The sequence below is a fragment of the Pinus tabuliformis genome, chromosome 4_1 (assembly GCF_031772625.1).
Source record: "Pinus tabuliformis cultivar Carrire ecotype Pingquan chromosome 4_1, CPIR1, whole genome shotgun sequence".
Classification (NCBI taxonomy): domain Eukaryota; kingdom Viridiplantae; phylum Streptophyta; class Pinopsida; order Pinales; family Pinaceae; genus Pinus; species Pinus tabuliformis.
Genome location: NC_142303.1, coordinates 891,934,917 through 891,955,601, shown reverse-complemented (window position 1 = coordinate 891,955,601; position 20,685 = coordinate 891,934,917). Strand labels below are relative to the sequence as shown.

Here is a 20,685-nt window from a genome sequence, read left to right as displayed (position 1 = left end):
GGAAGACCGAGGAGTGAAAGACTCACCATGTCATCATCAGTTGTCATGATCCCTACACTTCCAAGCTCATCCTTGCATGTGGTGAGCTTGTTCAGATACATAGAGATCGTTTCGCCCTTTTCACACTTGATGTTTCGAAGCTTGTCTTTTAGTGTTAGCTTCCTCTAATCATTGCTATTCTGATATAGATCTTTCAATGTTTTCCACATTGAACGTGGTGTCTCCTTCCCATGGAGACTCGAGACTATGTAATCTCGAACTCCCTCCAGAAGGATTCTCCTTTCTCTGGCCACACATTTCTTCCATTTAGCCAATTTAGCAGCACCAGTCGGCTTGGGGACTTCTTGATCAATGAAGTCCTTTAGACCGTTATCCTCTAGTACTGCTTCCATGTGATCCTTCCAGGCTATATAATTCAAACTACCATCAAGGGCATATTCGAGTCTCAAACCATAGAACGCCATAGGTGAAATAGAGATGTGATAAGAACTCGATTTCTATATTTAGGAATCACAAACTTCAACTTCTCCCTTCTTGTATATTGTTCTTTCTTGATCACCTGTGCTCCAATACCATGTAGAAATCCCACTGTAGATCAACATATTATGAAATATACTAAAACACAATACGAGAACTACTTCTACCATAAACTTTGCGGAAGCTTAATCACATATGAGCAGTATCAATCAATAACAGATATAACTGAGAATGAGAAGCAATCACACATAACACAGAAGATATAACGCAGGGAAAGCCTCAGCCTAAAACCCCAACTCTGTATTATCATACAAGTGGAAATATAGCCAGTATTACAAAAGGAATCAGCTCAAAAGCTATCCTGCTCTCTCTGCAATACCTCTGCTGCTTTTAGACAGTCAAAGGCCTCTATCTAACCTTTGGTCTACCCTCTAAGCCTCCTATTTCTTTGTGCAATTCTAATTGGGGTCCAGTGCAACCACTTGTGTGAATTGGCCTCTTCACACGCTAACTAACCTCTGATCCAACTGCGCAATCCTGAAGGATATAAATCCTCATAATGGATGAGCTTCCTTTATAGGAAAAATATTCATCCAACTGATAGTACATTGTCCCTTCTCTGATCTCAACTGCTAGGTCTCTGTCTAAACTGACATGCATGAGTTATTCATGAGAGAATCTTCAGTTATCTGAGGTGCAGTAGTTATATACAAGCATGCATTAACTAACTGAACTTCTTAATTTAAACAAATTGTTTAAATCAAATATAACTGGACTTGACTCAGTTAACTGAGCCAACTAATTACTACTCAAGTTAGAACTCATCCTTATCTCTTTAACTGATGGATAAATTCCTCAATTAATAGATAAACTATTGCATGTCCTCACATAGACTTCATGTTTGATTTTTCACAATTAATTAACTCATGGTGAATTAATTAATTTATTTTCAAACAGCTGTTGAGTTCAAATTCGAATTTTACATCCTATTTTAGTTCAGGGACTGACTAAAAATAGGAATCCATCCCGAACTGCTAAAAATAGAATGCTATTTTTAGCACTTCCATTTTTCATTCCCTGTTGCTCAATTCAGCACTGGTACCCAAACTGCTATTTATAGCAGTGCTATTTTTAGCACTTCTATTTTTAGCATTTCTTGTTGCTATTTTCAACACATGCAAACATTAACATGCATAAGCAATGCGTAACCAACCACACACATGCATAAACACATGTAATCAAGCATAAACAAACAATACTTGTAACCAAACCTATAAGAATGATACATGTAACCAAGCATACAAGAATGTAACCAAACATATGAGAATGTAACCAATCATATAATATGATACATGTAAGAAACATATAACAACATGTAACTAGTCATACACTCACAATGATGCACTCCATAATAACAACATCAACTTCCACATGATGACATCACTACAACCATGATCAACATCATGCAAATGCAACAAGCACATGGAATGCAAGCATAAGAGACACACATGCAACCAACATGCATGCATGACCAAAACACAACCCATCCAGTCTCAGGGTGAACCATGCTCTAATACCACTTTGTAACACCCTCTTCCCACATCTACCTAAGCAACCATCCAGTCGGGGTAACACATGCGACAAGAGGCCACTATGATATGATTCAGCCTCCCAAGTCATGTTAAGGAAGTAGAACCGATGGAATCACACCATACAAACATTCAACATCAGCATTAGTACCCTTAGGAACCAATCCAACCTTTCTGCTAACTAGCCCCTGGGTCCCACTGAGATTTTCGACCACTTGACCTCTGGACGCTCTCATGCTATGGGAATACCAACGTCCAGGGACCTCTGGATGATCTCACAGGCCTGCAAGCCAGCGTCCAAGGACTATTTTGCACAGTGATATGCCAACATCCCTAAGATTTGAGCCATTTTTTCAGTTCCAGAGCCTAGGTCACTACCCATAATTGAATGACATATTCAAAAGAGTAAAATAACAGAGAAATGATAGTAAAATTGCAATTACTTGAATAAGACCTTGACTTGACCCCTACTAGCCATGACAGGCATTTCGTCAAGCATATCACAAATATGTAATCTACATGTGTAAATAATAGATCTGAGCATAGGGTCTCATACTTGACTTATAATTGCTAAGAAACATTGATGCCTCAACACATCAACTGTCATTTCATCGATTAGGTCATATATACATTCTTCATTCATTTACCAGTAAAAACATGATGAGATCCATACATAGCTAATATCATAAAACATATATATAACCAGCACAATAGCAATAGAAATATCAATGAAATCACATCCATATAAACCACATATAACCAGTATAATACTCATAGAATTACAAGGAGAAATAGCCTCATATTGATGATGAAAAATCCAAACCCAGGATGTGACATGCTGTCACTCACTATAAAAATATGTTTTCAGTTGCCCAAAGTGCAAAAGAGTAGAAAATTTTGCAGCCACCTTCCAAACTGTAGAATCACTCAAATCTAAATTGCCTCCACTTCATTGCATAGTGCTCGGAAAGAGATTTCTCATGATATATGGAACTCCTCAAATGGACCCCTGAATCAGAAGATATGGCTTGTTAAAGATGAGGGTTTTGTCACCTTTGAAAGAAGGAACGAATCGCAGATCGGAGGCCCGCGAACATATCGCAAATTGAAAATCGGTGGATCAGGTACCGATGAGCAGAGCTCTGATATTGGCTATCTCACATCAATGATTTCTCATCAGTGGCACTAAGCGCATATCGACATATCGACAGTCAGGGGTTTGTGGCACATAGTGTATCGGTGATCGGAGGCTCCAGCAACCCTGGATATCAACGATTGCAAATGGCAGGGAAAACCAACGCTCAACGATCACCGATATTGGATATCGGAAGTCCTGGCATATTGGAGGTCCCACACATCGACAAGTAAAGGCCATATCGGTGATCAACTATCGACGCTTTCAAAGCATCAACCTTAACAAAGTTGCGATCATCGAACACTGAAGTGTTAAGGTGTCAGGATTGTGCCTTCAGTGTTAAAGCATTGGGAGGGCCAAAAACATTTAACAAAGGAAACCAACGCAAAACCAGGGGCAGGCAGGCCTTTTTCTCTCTCCTCCATGGGGCCACATGGAAGAGTATTATTGGACCCGGTAAAGGCACGGTGGCGTTGACGTCAGCATGACGTGGTAGTACGATGGACACATGGCATCCATATTCAACATGTTGAGGGGTCATAAGGGGCCAAAATAGGGTGACACATGTCACCACTCACAAGGTGACACGTGGCAGAGGATGAGGTCACATCGGAGATCGCAAATCGACGTTTACAAGTTGAGGCATGTTATTACATCAACGTTAAAACCCCGATTGCGATCCGGCGAGAAAGGGGATTTAATACAGGGGTTTTCCCATAGTCACATAGAGAGCTAAAAGAACTAGGGGCTAAGTATGGAGGGTGATCGGTGATCGGCGGTTGTGGTATGCAGCAAAAAGGAATCGCCGATTGCGAACCTCCGATAAAGGGTCTCTGATAAGGGGGCTAGCCCGCGATCACATAAAGGGCCTAAGAACCAATGGTCGAGTGCTAAAGGGTTATCGCAATCGAAGTTCGCAAACATGTTGCGGCTCCAATGTAAAATTCCTGACTAGAAACCCGAGTGCGATCGGCTAAGAAAGGAGATTCGATAAAAGGCGCATGGTCGTGAAGACTTAAGGAAACTTGACGCAAAGCACTTATAAAGGTAGAAAGGCCCCGAGATAGGAGTGCAAAGGCCCTAGCACCTTAGGTCTAAGCACTCAGTCATAGCCTTTGGTCCTATGATGAAGAAATACTGAAAGGGGCTAAACCAAAGGTGACCTACAGAGATCGGGATGTAGAAATTCTCACTGTAGATCAATAGATTATGCAATGTACTAAAGCAAAATACAAGATCTACTTCTAAATCAAACTTTGTGGAAGATTAATCAAATATGAGCAAGATCAATGAGAACACATATAACTGAGAATGAGAAATATATCACACATAACACAGCAGAAATAACCCAGGGAAAGCCTCAGCCTAAAACCCCAATCTTTGTATTATCATACAAGTGCAAATCTTGTTCAAGTTACAAAAGGAGTCAGCTCTCAAGCTATCCTGCTCTCTCTGCAATCAAATAATACTGATCATAAATAGTCAAAGGCTTCTCCAAACCTTCTCCTCTACCCTCCAAGCCTCCTATTTCCTTGCACAATTTTCCTTGGGGTCTAGTGCTGCCACCTGTGTGAATTGGCCTCTTCACACACTCACTAACCTTTGATATAACTGCCTAATCCTGAAGGAGATGAATCCTTTTGCATGGATGAGTTTCCTTTATAGGAAAAATTCATCCAATTGATAGTACATTGTTCCTCCTCTGATCTCAATTGGGTCTCTGACAGAACTGACATGCATGAGTTATTTATGAGAGAATATTCGGTTATCTGTAGAGTAGTAGTTACATGAATGTAAGCATTAACTAATTGAACTCACAATTAATTCAACAAACTGTTTGAATTAATCTAACTGGACTTGACTCAGTTAACTGAGCCAACTAATTACAACTCACTCTTATCTCTTTAAATAATGGATAAATCCCTTAATCAAAGGAATAATGTTGCATGTCCTCACATAGACTTCATGTTTATTTTTCCTTAACTAATTAACTCAAGATGAATTAATTAATTAATTTACAAACAACTGCTAAGATCAAACTCGAATTTTACTTCACTATTTTAGCTTAGGGACTAACTAAAATAGGAATCTATCCCGAACTGTTATTTTTAGCAATGCTATTTATAGCACTTCCATTTTTCATTCCTTGCTGCTATGTCCAACACTGGTACCTGAACTACTATTCATAGCAGTGCTATCTTTAGCACTTCTATTTTTAGCATTTCTTGTTGCCATTTTCAACACAGGACTCATTGTTTTGTAACGCCTCTTAGTGTAAAAGTATCGATACAACGACCCCCCAATAGTGTGGTATAGTGCTTTAAAGTCATATGGGTCGATAGCTGAGACTTTGAATAGAGGTATGGAGCAGTTGCAAATTGATATGGACCGATCCTGTGGAAGCCTCTGCAACAAGAAACCCAGGACAACAATCGCCTCATAAATGAATTCGATTGCTTCACTGCACATCTTCGGAGAGTAAATGGAGGTATGGGACTCAGGAAGACTTAATGGCTCAGCATGGGGCTCCACTTAGATACACAACGAAGGACTGCCAGGACATTCTCCACTTCTACTCTGTAACAAGCAAACACAGTCGATCGCTACCAACTACAGAGAGTGGAGAAGTCGGGTAGTTAAGGCGAAAGCGACAGGAACTGGTCGAACAACAGGAAAGGAATCATGGCAGAGGTGTGGCCTGATCAAGGGCCTTCATAGGAACAACAAAAGAACATCTTCCTCCATCAACATTTAGTTTCCCTTGTTCTTATTTTACTATAATTTCCGTTTCTTCTATAACTTTTGTGTATTTTCAAGAAAGGAATCAGATCCTTGACAAGCATCTTGGAAGCAGAGCTATCACAGGCCGAGGCAGCTAGTAACCGAACAACTGTCCCTTGGTTGAGATATTTTGTAACTGTTAATTCAAAGCTCCCCCTCTTCTTATAAAGAGGGGGAAGAAACACTTAATGGAGGTTCTGTAATTCTGCACCTGCAGTGATCCAAATTCTGTGATTCCACTTTGGTTCTAATTTCCTGTTCATAGGGGACTAGAGTGATGCATGTGATGAATGTAATGGACTGGTTATTTGGACCCTTCAAGTATTAATGAAACTATTTTGGTGATTCCAAGAAAATCAATGTGTAATATATTTTCCCCCCTGTAAATCTCATTTCATATATGTTTTCTTTCTCTGAAATAGTGTAATGAAACTGTCGGTTTCTCCCTAATTCATGGATTTATCTAGGCTGTTAAATAGCAAACAATCCCTGTGTTTAAGACAGAGTTACTTTTGTTAGTTTGTAACCTACAATACCTATGTACAAGACATATTTACTTCTGTTATTCGATTAACCTGCAGTACCTGTGTGAGCCCAGATTTACTCATGTTGTTTGGCGATAAAGGTACCCATGATCTATCTAGCATGAAACCTTCATTAGCGCTCCACTATTTCTACCATTCCACCTCCTCCCTCTTCCATATTTCTGCTGGAACATTGTTGCTTAGGATTATGTTTGTTTACAACCCTATGCATCGAATTCCCTCCTTTCTTTCCTCCTCTTCACTTTACTACAACACCAATATTAAGTTGTGTGTTGTTGTGTGTCGACCACCAGAACAAGGAATTTCTCTTTGAGGTTGGCTTGATTTACCCCCTGAACATTCGGATCCATGTCTTGGCTTGAGTTTACCTTAATGAAGGCCTATTTGAACCAAGCCCCCTTTTATTATCTTTTCAACTTCGTGACAATTGGAGTGTTGCTGAAACCCCTCACTGATAATCTTCCAAAGTGCTCCTCTATTTAAGATGTTCTAGGCACTGGCCTACAATCAATCCAAAGGCTATCTCTAGGAAGATTTCTATGTCTCTCGAAGCCCTTGTGCTACAAGTGCCAGAGAAAGCGACAACAGGACTTCCAAATTCCACCCGACCATAGAATGGCTGAGCCAAATCTCTGTTCAACCATTCACCCTCGTGCCATATTCCCAGCATGAATGTGGGATCTCATAGAACACATCAATCCAAAACCATCTAGGGCTTCTAGAGGCCATCCACCTCAATCCATCAAACAATGATTCCACCTCACACTTGGACATCACAAAACCATCATCAGATTGGTCTCTATCCAAGCCTTCCAAGGCTTCCAGAGCATTTGTCCAACCAAGGCTTCCAGGACTAGTAACTCAACACACAACTTTTACCGGGCTTCCAGATCGTTTGTCCAACCAGGGCTTCTAGAGCATTTGTCCAACCAAGGCTTCAAGGACTAGTAACTCAACGCACAACTTTTACTGGGCTTCCATATCGTTGTCCAACCAGGGCTTCCAGGACTAGTAACTCAACCCACCAAGGGCTTCCAGAGCATTTTTCCAACCAAGGCTTCCAGGACTAGTAACTCAACCCAAGTTGTTACAATGCTTCTAGAGCATATGTCTAACCAGGGCTTCCAGGACTAATAACTCAACCGAAGCTAAGGAAACATGAGAACAAAGCAAAACAAACAAGGAAAATAAATCCACAATCACCATGCCTATCTAGAAAATGGCAAAGCTAGGAAATCCACTGTCAATCTTGACCATCCTCCATGTCAATGATAGATCACAACCAACAAACCACATGCATATGCCATGCATTCCAAAACTAGTGAAGAAACATACATGCAACTTGGCACCTGCAAGAAAAATCCATTGTAGTTGCTAATCGCGATGTCCTCTTGTGTCTTCCTTCTCTTCCTTTTCCTTCTTGCTCAAAAAATCCAAGTATGCCACACCCTCCAAGAGTGTTCCAAGAAAAATCTAAGTATCCAAGAGTATGAGAGAGAGAGAATAATGAGAGAGCTCCAAAACTGAACTGACAAAAGGTTACCAACTGATCCTTAGAAGCCTTTTTATGAATGAGGCCTCTATTTTCTTCATTTTCCATTATTTTCCTTCATTTTCCTCCTCACATGCAACTTGTGACCTTTCACCTCACTTTTCTCCTAATTTCCATTATTTTCATAAATAAATGTGCCAAAAATGCCATTTTTTCTTTCCAAAGTCTTAACCATTTCCTTTGCTAATTTCCTTAGCCATTAATAACCAAATGAACACCCACACTAGGATGTCTTGCCTAACATTCAGCTTGGAATAAGTGTCCCATCAACCGTGGCTATTATTTTTTCCCTTATAAACTTTTATTACATGGAATTTTCACTAGGGTTGTTACAACATTAAAATACTTGTAACTGCCTATGCATGAGAACCAAATCATGAAGGATATTAGAGGGGTGTTGATCTAGTGCATTTTTTAATGTGAATTTTGTTCTTTTGCAGGGGATCAGATCGTGACCATCTCTGAAGACTGAGTCCAATTTAATAAAGGGTCGAATTGAAAAGTTGTAAGGATCATTGAATAAGAATTAGAGGCACAACAATCATTCATTCGGGAGGTTGTGATTGTTGTCGGGAGCAGGTCCAACATTCAATGGTCATGGAGCCTTTGAAGATCACAGTATTGAGGTCTCTCATTTCCTGAAATTTCAAAGCTTGTGCACTGAAATCGCACCAGGTTCCTCTAATATCACTATTTGCTTGAAAGGTAGCTGAATTTACTCATGCATTATATTATAAAGGCTATGTAATTGTTTTATCATTATGGTATTGTGCTAAGACATTGTTGAGAGGGTTTGGTGTCAAAAACTATTTTAGTCACTGTGGTATGGAGTCCATAAAGTGTTGTGAGCTGAGATTACTTATCTTTGTTGTTAGTATTGTCCTCTGCATTGTATATCGAGTGAAACACTTCCTGTTGTCATGATCAATAAATATCCATAGAGGTCCTTGTCATATATGCTACACAGATTTAAGGGAAAAAGGGGTTATGATATAAATTATAAGTTTTTGTGTGTGATTGAGGGGAAATTTAGGAAGAGACTTGTATATGGTGTTGTTGGGTTAGAGATCTGCTAAAATTTGTTGGTATTGAGTCAGATGGTCGTATTATTTCTATTTTCAAGATCTTGTACAATTCAACTTGATGTACTTGAATTCATTGAAAATAGAACATGGATGCAACTTTCATAAATTCTCTCAATAAACTAGTAGTAGCAACTAAAAAATCCATTTCTAAGGGGATACTTTCTATGTTACAACAAGAGAAACCACAAGAAGAACATGAGTTGGAACTCAAAATTTATGCACTTGGGAAAGATTTGAAACACATGAGGGTCACGGTGAAAGCCCTTCTCAAACTAGAAGAACTTGCTTCACTCCTCTCCAAGGTGCATTAGTCAGATGGTAAAAACTTAATTTGGGCCCTAAAACCAATTATGCTTGCCCTAATACAAAAAAGTTCTTGGAGTACCCTCGTGAATGGTCACACTTCCAGTTGCCTCCTATCTCAGTAGTATCATGATGCTGACCGCACCTGTACCTCCTTACAATGATGAAATAATGATGAGAGTCTTTAGGTTGATAGTAGATACCTTTTAGGATTTGGATAACAGTGAGGGTCCTACATTTGGGAAAATCTTGAGATTCTAGAAGTCATGGCCCTGGTTAGATCTTATGAACTCATGTTTGAGTGAAGTGTGACAATTTGATCCTACAAATTTTCCAATGCTTCTTCAACACTAGGAGACACCATCCTGACATAGTCATAACACACATGCAGTCCATTTTGTCCTCATGTATGAGAGGCCATGATGTCATTTACAGGAGGTTGTAGTCTAGGTTGTTGGTCATTTTGGGGGAGGAATAGTTGATTTCACCTACTACTTATGAACTAGCCAAAAGGTTAGTTGAGAAGAACATTGGATTGTTCAGGAGACGGTTGACCAAGGAGGAGTTGCAATGGATTTATGGCGACCAACCATGTAGCAAGAATGAGGTGAGGAGGAAGGGTTTTTTCTTCATCTGTAAGGAACCTTGGGGACCTAACCACTCATGCTTGAGAGATGCAGAGGAGATGGTAGAGGTAGAGTAGGAGGATATTCCTTCTGTCTTTCAAGATGAGGACTCTTCTTTGGATGAGTCCATGGGGTCATACAAGGATTCCTCTCAAGAGCATGAGCAATCGTGTGGAGTTATTAACAGCAGGCCATATTTATATTCCAGTATGTATGGTGAGCAGTCAGTGGACACTATGGGAGACATTCAGGATGATGAGTCACCGAGATGATTCAGTAGGAGCAACATATGGTGGAGCATGAGTCGACTCAGGAGGATGATATGCATAGTATGCATGATGAGCCTTTTAGGGAGAGCCAGTTGGAGGTTCATGTTGAGACCATGATGGAGGAAGATGAGCAGCCATCCTCTGGGCCAACCATTGGTGAGGAGCAGGCATATATACAGACAACTAGCAGGGTGGCAGTATTTACAGACACATGTTCTAAGGAGGTGTGAGGGTCTGATAGATTGTCTTGCAGGAGGTTGGTAGGCTGGAGGAGCCTGGAGTTTCCAGCCAGATGAGGGTGGACCTTTTTGAGAAAGTGGTGCATCCACGTTTGGGCTGACCCATTGGTGAGGTGTAGGTACTTGCGCAAGCAACTGGCAGAGTTGTAGTACTTTCAGGGAGAAGCCCTCTCCAGGAGTACATAGACAGGGCTTGCAACAAATCTTGCCCACTTTTTCCTATTATATAGAGAGGGGAAAGTTTCCTTAGATAGATCTTGTTGATGGACTAGATAGAGCGACATCAATTGAGCATGGACCAACGATATCATAGTAGACTTGTTACATACATAGGTGTCCATGCATTCAATTCTTTTCACAGGATAGACTGGCAGGAGATCACGAGTCAGTATCCTATTGATGGAGTATCATTCTTAGTCCAGGGAATAATACAATAGGAGCCCTTAGATGAGAGGGTTACTGCATGTTCAGTGGGAAGTGGGATGTTGACCAACAATTCATCAGTGTTTCAATAGCACTAGCCCAACATCAACAGAGTGGGGTTGACCTCGGCATATTCGAGAGGTTGGATTAGAGAGAGGTGATGAGTTGGTATTCGCTTAATGGAGTAGTAGCTATAGCTAGAGACATAACACAGTTAGAGCCATGGGACTTGGGTGATGATTGGGCGTGGTGGCATGGGGATCTAGGTGCATCTACGGGCAGTAGGTTGAGTCAGAGATGGGCATGGGATATAGGTATTGAGGGATACAATCATGTTTGGATTGCTTAGAGGCATGATGTGGACCACTGGTTCATATGGGATCCTGGTATCAATTTGTAGATGCCTATACAGTGGACAGGTGCAGATTGCTTGAGGGTAATCAATCTTGGGGCGATAGGAATTGTGATGTTCCTTTTTCTGGTGTTCCTCATGGCATGGTTAGGATGGACTTTTAGAGTTGCGGGTAGACATGTCACAGGTGTAGGTTGGCATCATTGATGGGCCCAGGGGTTTTTGGAGGGGTTTTGAGGATTTTTTATGGGGTCCGACGGAATTCACTTGGTATATTCCATCATCTGCACAACTTGGATTGTGTTCCATTCCATTCTGACAACTTTCAAAAAATAACGTTATTAATGGGTTTGACTCAATTAATTAAGCTTAAGGTGGCATTTCGGGAGGAATACTTGGCAGAACACCTTAGTGTAATAGTTTATTGGAACTAGAACGATGATATCTACATGATGGGATGGTTAGAAGTGATCTTCAGTGGCTTGAGGAGGCATGGTGGCATATTAACCATTTTCCCACATTAAAAAGAATATTTTAATTAAGGGAAATGTGCTCAATGATTAAAATAATAATAAAATAAGAGCTTCTAGAGGGGTCCATCAGATCTATAAAAGGAGGAGGAGGAGGCCATTAGAGGATATCTTGGAATTGATATTTCTTCTTGTATGAAAGGTTGAGAACCTGATTCTCTACTTCATTGGTAGCCCCAGGACGGAAACCCTCGGGTGTGTTAGTGGGTGTTGGACTAAAACCCAAAACTCTTGAGGAGATTTCACTCAAAAATCTCATAGTGCTTCATTGGAGTTTTTGGAGACAAAAGTTTTGCAGTAGAGGGTTTGCAACAGCCTTTTCACCGGTCATATACATCATTGCTAGAGTCATTCATCAGTGAGTCAGAGATATTTTTTTGGGTTTTTCTCCGCTTGCTTGGAAAGCTCAGGTTCTATGATTCCTTCATGTTGATGTACTCTTTTCAGTGGATTAATAAAATGGCACAGTGATTTTATTGGCATCTATTTGTCAATTTGGTGATTATGTTTTTATTTACAATTATTTTGTTGTTTAAGTTCATTTATGGTGTCTACTGTTAAATTTTCCATTAGGGATATTACACATAATGAGATTAAATATACATATAAGGAAGGAGAATAATGAAACTAGTCAACCAATAAAACTTTGATAGGATATATATTGAGAGAATCTTTATCTCATTATAGAATGGCACCAATAAATGATAAACAAAGGAGTAAGAGAAATTACACTCGAACAAGAGAGAAAGGAATGAAATTGACCATCCATAAGGGAAGGACCTCACTCAAACAATAAGAAGGGATGTGCATTTAGACATTCCAAATGGGAAAGCAATGCAAGGAGAGACACCCTTGAAAGGACCCTTTCTTTATTTAAATAGCCACTCGAGCAAATAGACAAGGATAAGGCTTTCTTACACTTTAAACATCAAAAGACGTGTAACCAAACAAATTTTTAAAGTGTTAGCTCTCTATCTCCTATATGCACCAAGATTAAACAACTCACTTATAGAAATTACAAGAGACATTCATCCTATGAATTCATTTGGTTACCTCTTGCACTTTGTTAGAAAATGTTTGATACTCTTGATTTGAAAGAGCTATCAATGCTAAATGTCTTAAATCCCTTGAAGGATCTTTTCAATTGAACCATTGTCTAACCATAATTTTATCTAGTTTCTTATTGTCATGTGTGGTTAGCAATGATGATGATGATGATGATGATGGTGATTTCTACATTGGCTCTCCCCGCCATTAATAATGAGGCTTAAAATAATTGATGGGATTATCGCAAGCAAATAAATAAGGTCACTCCTTCATTCTCACAACCTACCTAACTTAGTTAATTGATGCATATCAAAATCAAATTTGAAGGTTGCCTAATATATCTATATATTAGATGTGTCACCCTAGATTAACTAGGGATGTCCTTCCTTAAATAGGGCATTGAGGTATTTAATGGTCTATTGGACCTTAAGAAAAAAAATAAGAAATTGATTAATTTACCTTGACAAATTTCTTTATATGCTCAAAATGATAAGAGCGAATTTTACTTCCCAGTTTGATTAGTTAATAAGTTAAGAAAATCATTAATATGAATATTTTAAAATTAAAATTTAATAGGGCCATACACAAGACATTCTAAGAAAAGTTAATCTTTTTATCTTCCATCTTAATATCACAAAAATTTCTTTGATCTCGAAATTATTCAATGTGTTATTTCACGTGTAAAAGTTTATTATTAATTTAATAATATTGATTTTCTTCTGTAAACTAGCTATAATGCAAATATACTTTTAATATTTCATAATATAATCTTTCAACGTCATCTTTATATAAAGGACTTAGCGTATTGTCTTCTTTATCATTACGACTTGTTCTTAGTATCGATTCTTCCGTCTAAGAGAACGCAAATTTTGCATAATAATTATACTTTTTTCTAAGGAGGGGAGATGTACAAATATGTATCTTATTTTCTTGATTATAGCTATTTAAGGGTAATGTGTATCTTATTTTCTTGATTATACGTATTTTAGGGTAATGGGAGGTAAAGAGATTATATTTTGGTTTTTTTTACCAAACTACTACAATATTCATGTTAATTAAAAATATTTTTTTTATTTTATTGTTATATTTAAATAATAATATATAAAAAATAAATATAATTTTATAGTAAAATTTAATTAATAAAAAAATTGTTTTTAGCTAAATCAACTTACATTTAAATTTATGATTCTTAAATTTTTTTTATAAAATTTCTAATAAAAATGTTTAAAAATAAATTATTTAATTTATTAAAACAAATAAAAAACTAATTTATTTATTAATTAGAATATAAACTACACATAATTTTATTATTTATATCTTAAAAATTTATTATATTTTTATATTTATAGGAAAATATATAACTATAAAAACAAATTTAAAACATTATATTATAAATATATGAATTAATAATAAAATACACATAATTTTATTATTTATATTTTAAAAATTTATTATGTTTTTATGTTTATAAAAAATTATATAACTATAAAAACAAATTTAAAACATCACATCATAAATATATGAATTAATGTTGATTTTTTACAGTTAAATTTTTACCCGGATAATATTGAATTATTAAATTTATATTTTTATAAAATATTAAATAAAACAAAAAATAACATGATATATTAAAATTTGAAAATTAGTTTTGAGGTTATGCCCAATTGCTACGTGAGAGCTGCTCCGATGCTTTCTTCAATTGAAATATATAATAAATTTGAAAATCTCAAACTTATCATCTAACTTTTGTTTGGTTGAAAATAGAGATTACACTACATTGAAAATCAATGTAGAAAGTATATAGGAGGAAAAATAACATATAAATGTGTATATTTTTATTTAAATTATTTTAAAAAATTATAAAAATTATATATATAGATGATGATGATGATGATGGTTAACTTCAGCTGAGACCAAATAATGGTCTATCGGACCTAAAAAAACAAATTATCTATTTTGATTTAAGATTTTATTCTTATGCTCAAAAAGTTTGGAGAGAAGCCTCCTGAGCTTACTATAATTTTGACATTGTAAAAGGCTAGAAAGATCAATATTGTAACATAGATTGTGAAACTGAAATCTAATATGGTTATACGGGCACTCTAAAAAGAATATATATAAATTAAATTTTTAAATATTTATAATTTATAAACCATATTATAATTAAATTACCCACGGAAATTTTGTACAATTATGAATATTGTGTTTCACTTTATAATTAAATTTCCCACGCCAATTATGAATATTGTGTTTCACTTTAATCCCAACCACACAATAAAAAGAAAGGAACCACATTAAGATAATGATCTGTGAAGTAGCCATAGAATTATTTGTCCACCCATAAAGTTCATGTAAAATAAATCAAGGTTCCAGGAAGTTGATGTAAAATAAGTCCAGGTTCCGGGAACCTACTTTTCTGAAGGTACAAAAGATAGGGTGGGGGTTCCTTCATTATCGGCGCGCCTCACCCAATTTAGGACCTCTGCAGCGATGGCCTCTCCCTCTACTTTAGTGGTGGTGTCCACCACGAGTCTCCTTGTAGTCCCCATGTCGTACTCGTAGCACCCCTGGTAGCCCTCCACCAGTTCCTGCAGAGCTTCCCAAGACGAGGGCTTGTGCCACGACGGACTCGCCCGGCTTCGATCCTCCAACCTCCGCCTCCACTCCTGCGAATCGGCGGCTCTGCATTCGACGACAAGGAGGAGGGCACCGTGTCGCGCGGCGAGAGCGGCGATCTGGTGGAAGAGATGAGGGCGCGAGAGAGGGCTGTCAATGACGACGCTGACGCCCAGCTCGAGCTGTGTGTCCGCCATTCCCCATATGACCGCGTAGGAAAGGTCGTTGAGGAGGCCCCCTGATGAAGATGAAGGAAGGAGGTTTTGGATTGGGAGAGTGGAGTCGCGGACGTCGTCTTTGTCGAGGAGCGGCCATTTTAGGGCTTGGGCCACCGAGCGCGCTATAGTAGATTTGCCACTACCTGGATGCCCCTTCATTGCTACTACTACTGGTATCCCCCTTCTATCCATTTCTGTACACAAGTCGATTCACCTCACATAGATGCCCCAAGTACTTCATTTATAGTTCCATTTGTCCCTGTGCTTTATTTATTTTAAACCAGTATAAAGTGGCTACAATTTCTGGAAATTGAGTAAATTATTGGGTGTTTTTTAGATTCTTGATAATGCTGAATCTATTCCCAATATTAAAAAAAAATTAGATACTCTAAACATTAGATTTTTGAAAAAAACTAACTCAAAATCATGACTTGCTTTTCTTTTAGGATAGCCATTTGGTGATCAACGTATCTTATCTAATATTTATAATAGTAAATTATATTAATTTTAACACTGGTTAAAATAAGTGAGTTATATATGATTCAAACAATATAATTATTGAAACACAACATAAATCTATATCTAGATTATTATAACACTTGAATACAATAATTAGACGAGATCAATGACATTTACTTTACCATACCCATAAGTGCGATTACATTATAAATCATGTTTTACAAATGAACGGCAACATAAGTAAATCGACAAAAAAAAAAAGTTTATAGTGGAAAAAATGCTTATTCGGGTTAAAGAGCTCGCTCTAAAAAGAGTTATTAATATATTATAGTGCTTTAATATCGCAAGATGGGTTAAAATGTTAAATAAAATAATTATCATTCATATTTATTTCTAAATTTCTATTCTATTCTATTTATATATAAGAGGGGTTCCAGAGGGGTTCCAAATATATTATAGTGCTTTAATATTGCAACATATGTTAATATTTATTTATATTGTTATTTAGTGTAAAATTTTATTATTTTTTTATCGTATTTATTTTAATTTGGTTTTATCAAAAATAATAAAAAAATCGAATACATTAATACATGTATATTGAAATTAATGCATTTGTTTTATTTTATAAGTTGATTTCTATTAACTTTATAATATTTTTCTATTTCTATGTCAATTTCTATTCAATGTATTTTTATTTCTATTTTAATTTCTATTTAATTTATAAGGCATAATTTTAGTTTGCAGGGTTAAAATGTCAAATAAAATAATTATCATTCATATTTATTTCTAAATTTTCTATTCTATTTATATATAAGAGGGTTTTTATTTGACCAAGTCACCTAATGATTTGGGAAAATATCCAAAATACCAAAATACTCATGGCTTGTATTGTACATATTTTATTTGGTTGACGAGTCAAGTTATATTGGGTATGAGTGCCTTTTTCAATACATTATTTTGGGACTAGCTTGTGTAATGTGCTTTGAGGCTATATTGCTCGTGAGATTAAAACCAAAGAGCCTGAAGGCATGTTAGTAAATTAGTTCATGGATAATAAATATACAACTACTGCAAACCTAACCAAGCACAAGTAATGGGTGGCTAGAACTCCACAAGAGGAAAGGTAGAGTGGGGATGGAACCCAAGACTAAGTGTCTACACCATAACATTTTAAAAGGTGACCTAGGCACATGAAACCTAGGTTAGGTAGATAAAAGAGAAGTTGAAGTCTCTAAGTGGTGAGAAGGGGGTTTTTCATTTGACACTTGGAGGGTTCACTCATGCATAAAAAAAAAATTCCTTCCCTTGTTATGAGGGGAAACCCTATCTCACTCGACCCATACATTTTGTGAGTGAAGCTCTTTGTCGAAGGAAGAAAGGAGTATGTTAGGGAATCCATGGTTGGTGCTACATGATCAAGCTACAAACTCAAAGATAAGAGTTTGAATTAAAGAATACTTGTGACTTGATAATTGGATGTGTCAAACCTTGATATAATGCCATGGCCAAAGCTCAATTATGTTTTCCTAGGGTAAGGCTAAAACTTGGAATGTAAATTGGTGAGTAGAATTTCCATGCATAAGTCCACAGGACTGCTTGGGAGACTTGCAATTGCAGTTAGAACTTCCAGAGCCACAATTTTTTGAGACTTATTGATTGTTCTAAACTTAAAGCTTAAGAGGAGTAGTGGCACAACTTGATGGATTGTAAAGGAAATGAGAAATTGCACTATCTTGGGTGTGTAGGGTGGGAGATGTGATATTGTGTTTAGGGAGGTTGTTGAGGTTGACATTTGACCCGATACTTGTATAGTACTAACTGCACAATGCAATTGGCTCTAGGTGAGCTTTTACCCCTATGGAGTTATGGCCACAACTTGAGGATGACCCACTGTTAGAAACCTAAAGCAGTGTGGTCTATGGCTGGAAGGAACATGTGAGGCCTATAGAAAATTGGTGTTAATCAAAGAAGAAATCTTCTCCCAAATTATTGATTAAGTCATATATGTTGCTCATAATTCTATGTACATCGATTACATATGTCTTCCATAAAATACTTGATTTTAATGTTGAATATATAATGTTAAATGTTGAATGGTTGTGGATGTGCTATGTCATTATACAAATTTGTGGTTATGCTTGTTGGTGTGTAATACCCCCAACATTTAGTCCCTTACAAATATTTTAATTGTAATTAATTATGTTAATTATACATATATGTGCATGTAAATGTAAATGAGTCAAAATACCTGAAATAATTGTAATTATATTTTAATAACACTTAATGAAGAGGTGGAGCCTTGATATGAACCATAAGAAGCCATGACAGGGGAGGGAAGCTAGCAAAGGGAGTAATGGAATTAATCCTTACCAATAAATTATTTGGTTGAGCTGAATATTCACAAAGTCTAAGATTGTCAATTTTCCTAAGAAAATATCTAATGGAAAGGATATGGTAGTGACTTCATATGTATGGAAGTGGTTGGGATGTATTCCAATTGTCTTATCCATGGTGTGGGAAAAGACCCATTTAAAGATTTTTGGTGTCTAACCAGAATCTTATGATCTCACCATAATGGGAAGATCTAACATGAAATGCATCAAAGAAGAAATCCTCAAAAGAAGAAAAACCATGAAGAGAAGAGATAATTGAGACTAGCATTCGTGGGGTTGAGAGACATAGAGAAGAGAAGTATGCAAGAGAAAGAGTAGCATGGGCATCCACGAGCATGCATAGAAGAGCCTCTTATGTGGAAAGGAAATAGAAACACACAAGGGTTATGAGACACAACAACCTGTGTGTGACTATAATCCACCTGATTAAGAGATTTTGTGACTATAATCCATACAATCTCTAACCAACCTTGAAGTCTTTAGGCCTCGTGAAGTCTTATAGTCAAGGTACTAGTTATGAATTGCTCCCATGAGGTAAAAAAGTGTCATAGGGTTTTAAATCCCTCCTAGCAATCTTCCTTTTGAGCTTCTCACTCCATCGTTTCCCCTGTGTCATAATATTTAACTTCCATGAGATCTACTAAAAAATTTTGAATTAGAAATTTTGAATTGCCAAACTTTGCTTCATTCCAAAGCCTAATCTCATAAGCATGAAACTTTTAGTGATGTTGTTGGGCTCCCTTGCAGGTGGTGTTATTCTGTCATGGTGGCATCTATCTCACATCCCATTCCAACACTCTCCCTGTAATTTGATTCTTTTAATTAGCCAAACATTTGTCAGCGTTTACACATACAATCTCTTCATTACAAAAATTCGCGACATTCTGAAGTGACCCTAGAATTATCACACTTGTAATAATTCTATCACTCTAACTGAATTCAAATAAATTGAAATAAAACTATCATAACATTATATGTGTGCTTCACACTTATTCTAAGCATTCCATAATGCAATCAACTTTTATTTCAACAGTTCAAAGAGCCTGAAAAGGAGATGCATATCTTTAAATTCATGAACAATTTTAGTTCTCTATTTTGTTTTGCATGCATTAGTAAGTCATTTCCATCTTTCACACTAAAGGCTTCATGTCTTAACCATACCCCTTCCTAGGCATTTATGCAATACATGCATCAAACTTGAAACAACATATATCAAATTTAGCTGAAACAAATTCTTACTTGATTCCTTCCCTTTACCTTTTTACCCTTACTTTTTTCTTTCTTTACTTACTTTTCATTGCAAGCCTTCTTACTTGAAGTCTTTTTAAGGAATCCAGCTGGATTTTACCATGCCTTATGTTGCAATATTCAACTTCCCTGAAATTATCTCAACTTCACGTATTAGTCACAACTCTACCAATTCAATTGTTTACAGGTTTCAATGAAACTTCATAAAGGTATTCACATTAGGTATCCAATTTACAAAGTCTAGCATTGTCCTGTTACTTTTAAAGTTAACTTTCACTTCTATTATTTTCAAATATTTACATGACAAGGCTTATAAGCCCAACATATTATATGCATACAATTAGTGGTAATTAACCAGTAAGAGATCATTCTTGCACTCTTTTTTGATTAAGATTCCTCGTGACAGGGAGTTTTATTGGGTAAGTTCCTCATGTTACCCAAAGCATACCCTTCACACAGTCATCATATTTAAAAACTGAATTTAATTATTCTCCTACTATGATGGTTCTCAACAAATGAACTTTCAAATGAAATTGCATCATTATACATTTATCTCGTTTTCCCATTTTTCACATACTCATAAAATATAAAGGATGTATCAACCAAGAAAAATTTAAGGTAAGGGAACCTCCTTCTTAAGTCATCTTCACGGTTGTAACATTGTTGTCTAATTGGTTCATATTAATCCAATTAAGCCTCCTTAACTAATATTTTACCCTCATCTTCCCTTTAGTGAAATTTATATCATGCACATAATTAATTAGAGCCTTGTACTTCTAGTTGGGTTTTATTCAAGTT

At 36.8% G+C, this 20,685-nt stretch overlaps 1 protein-coding gene across 1 annotated transcript; it reads right to left on the bottom strand.

The window, feature by feature from the left end:
* Positions 1-15,261: 15,261 nt before the first annotated feature.
* Positions 15,262-16,105, bottom strand: LOC149179040 (uncharacterized). Its single transcript, XM_089423767.1, has one exon. The coding sequence runs from the start codon at positions 15,977-15,979 to the stop codon at positions 15,362-15,364; it is 618 nt and encodes a 205-aa protein (XP_089279893.1). The 5' UTR covers positions 15,980-16,105; the 3' UTR covers positions 15,262-15,361.
* Between the last annotated feature and the right edge of the window lie 4,580 nt (positions 16,106-20,685).

Coding starts and splice junctions, on each gene's coding strand:
- LOC149179040 (XM_089423767.1), bottom strand. CDS start 15,979: ATGGATAGAAGGGGGATACCAGTAGTAGTAGCAATGAAGGGGCATCCA.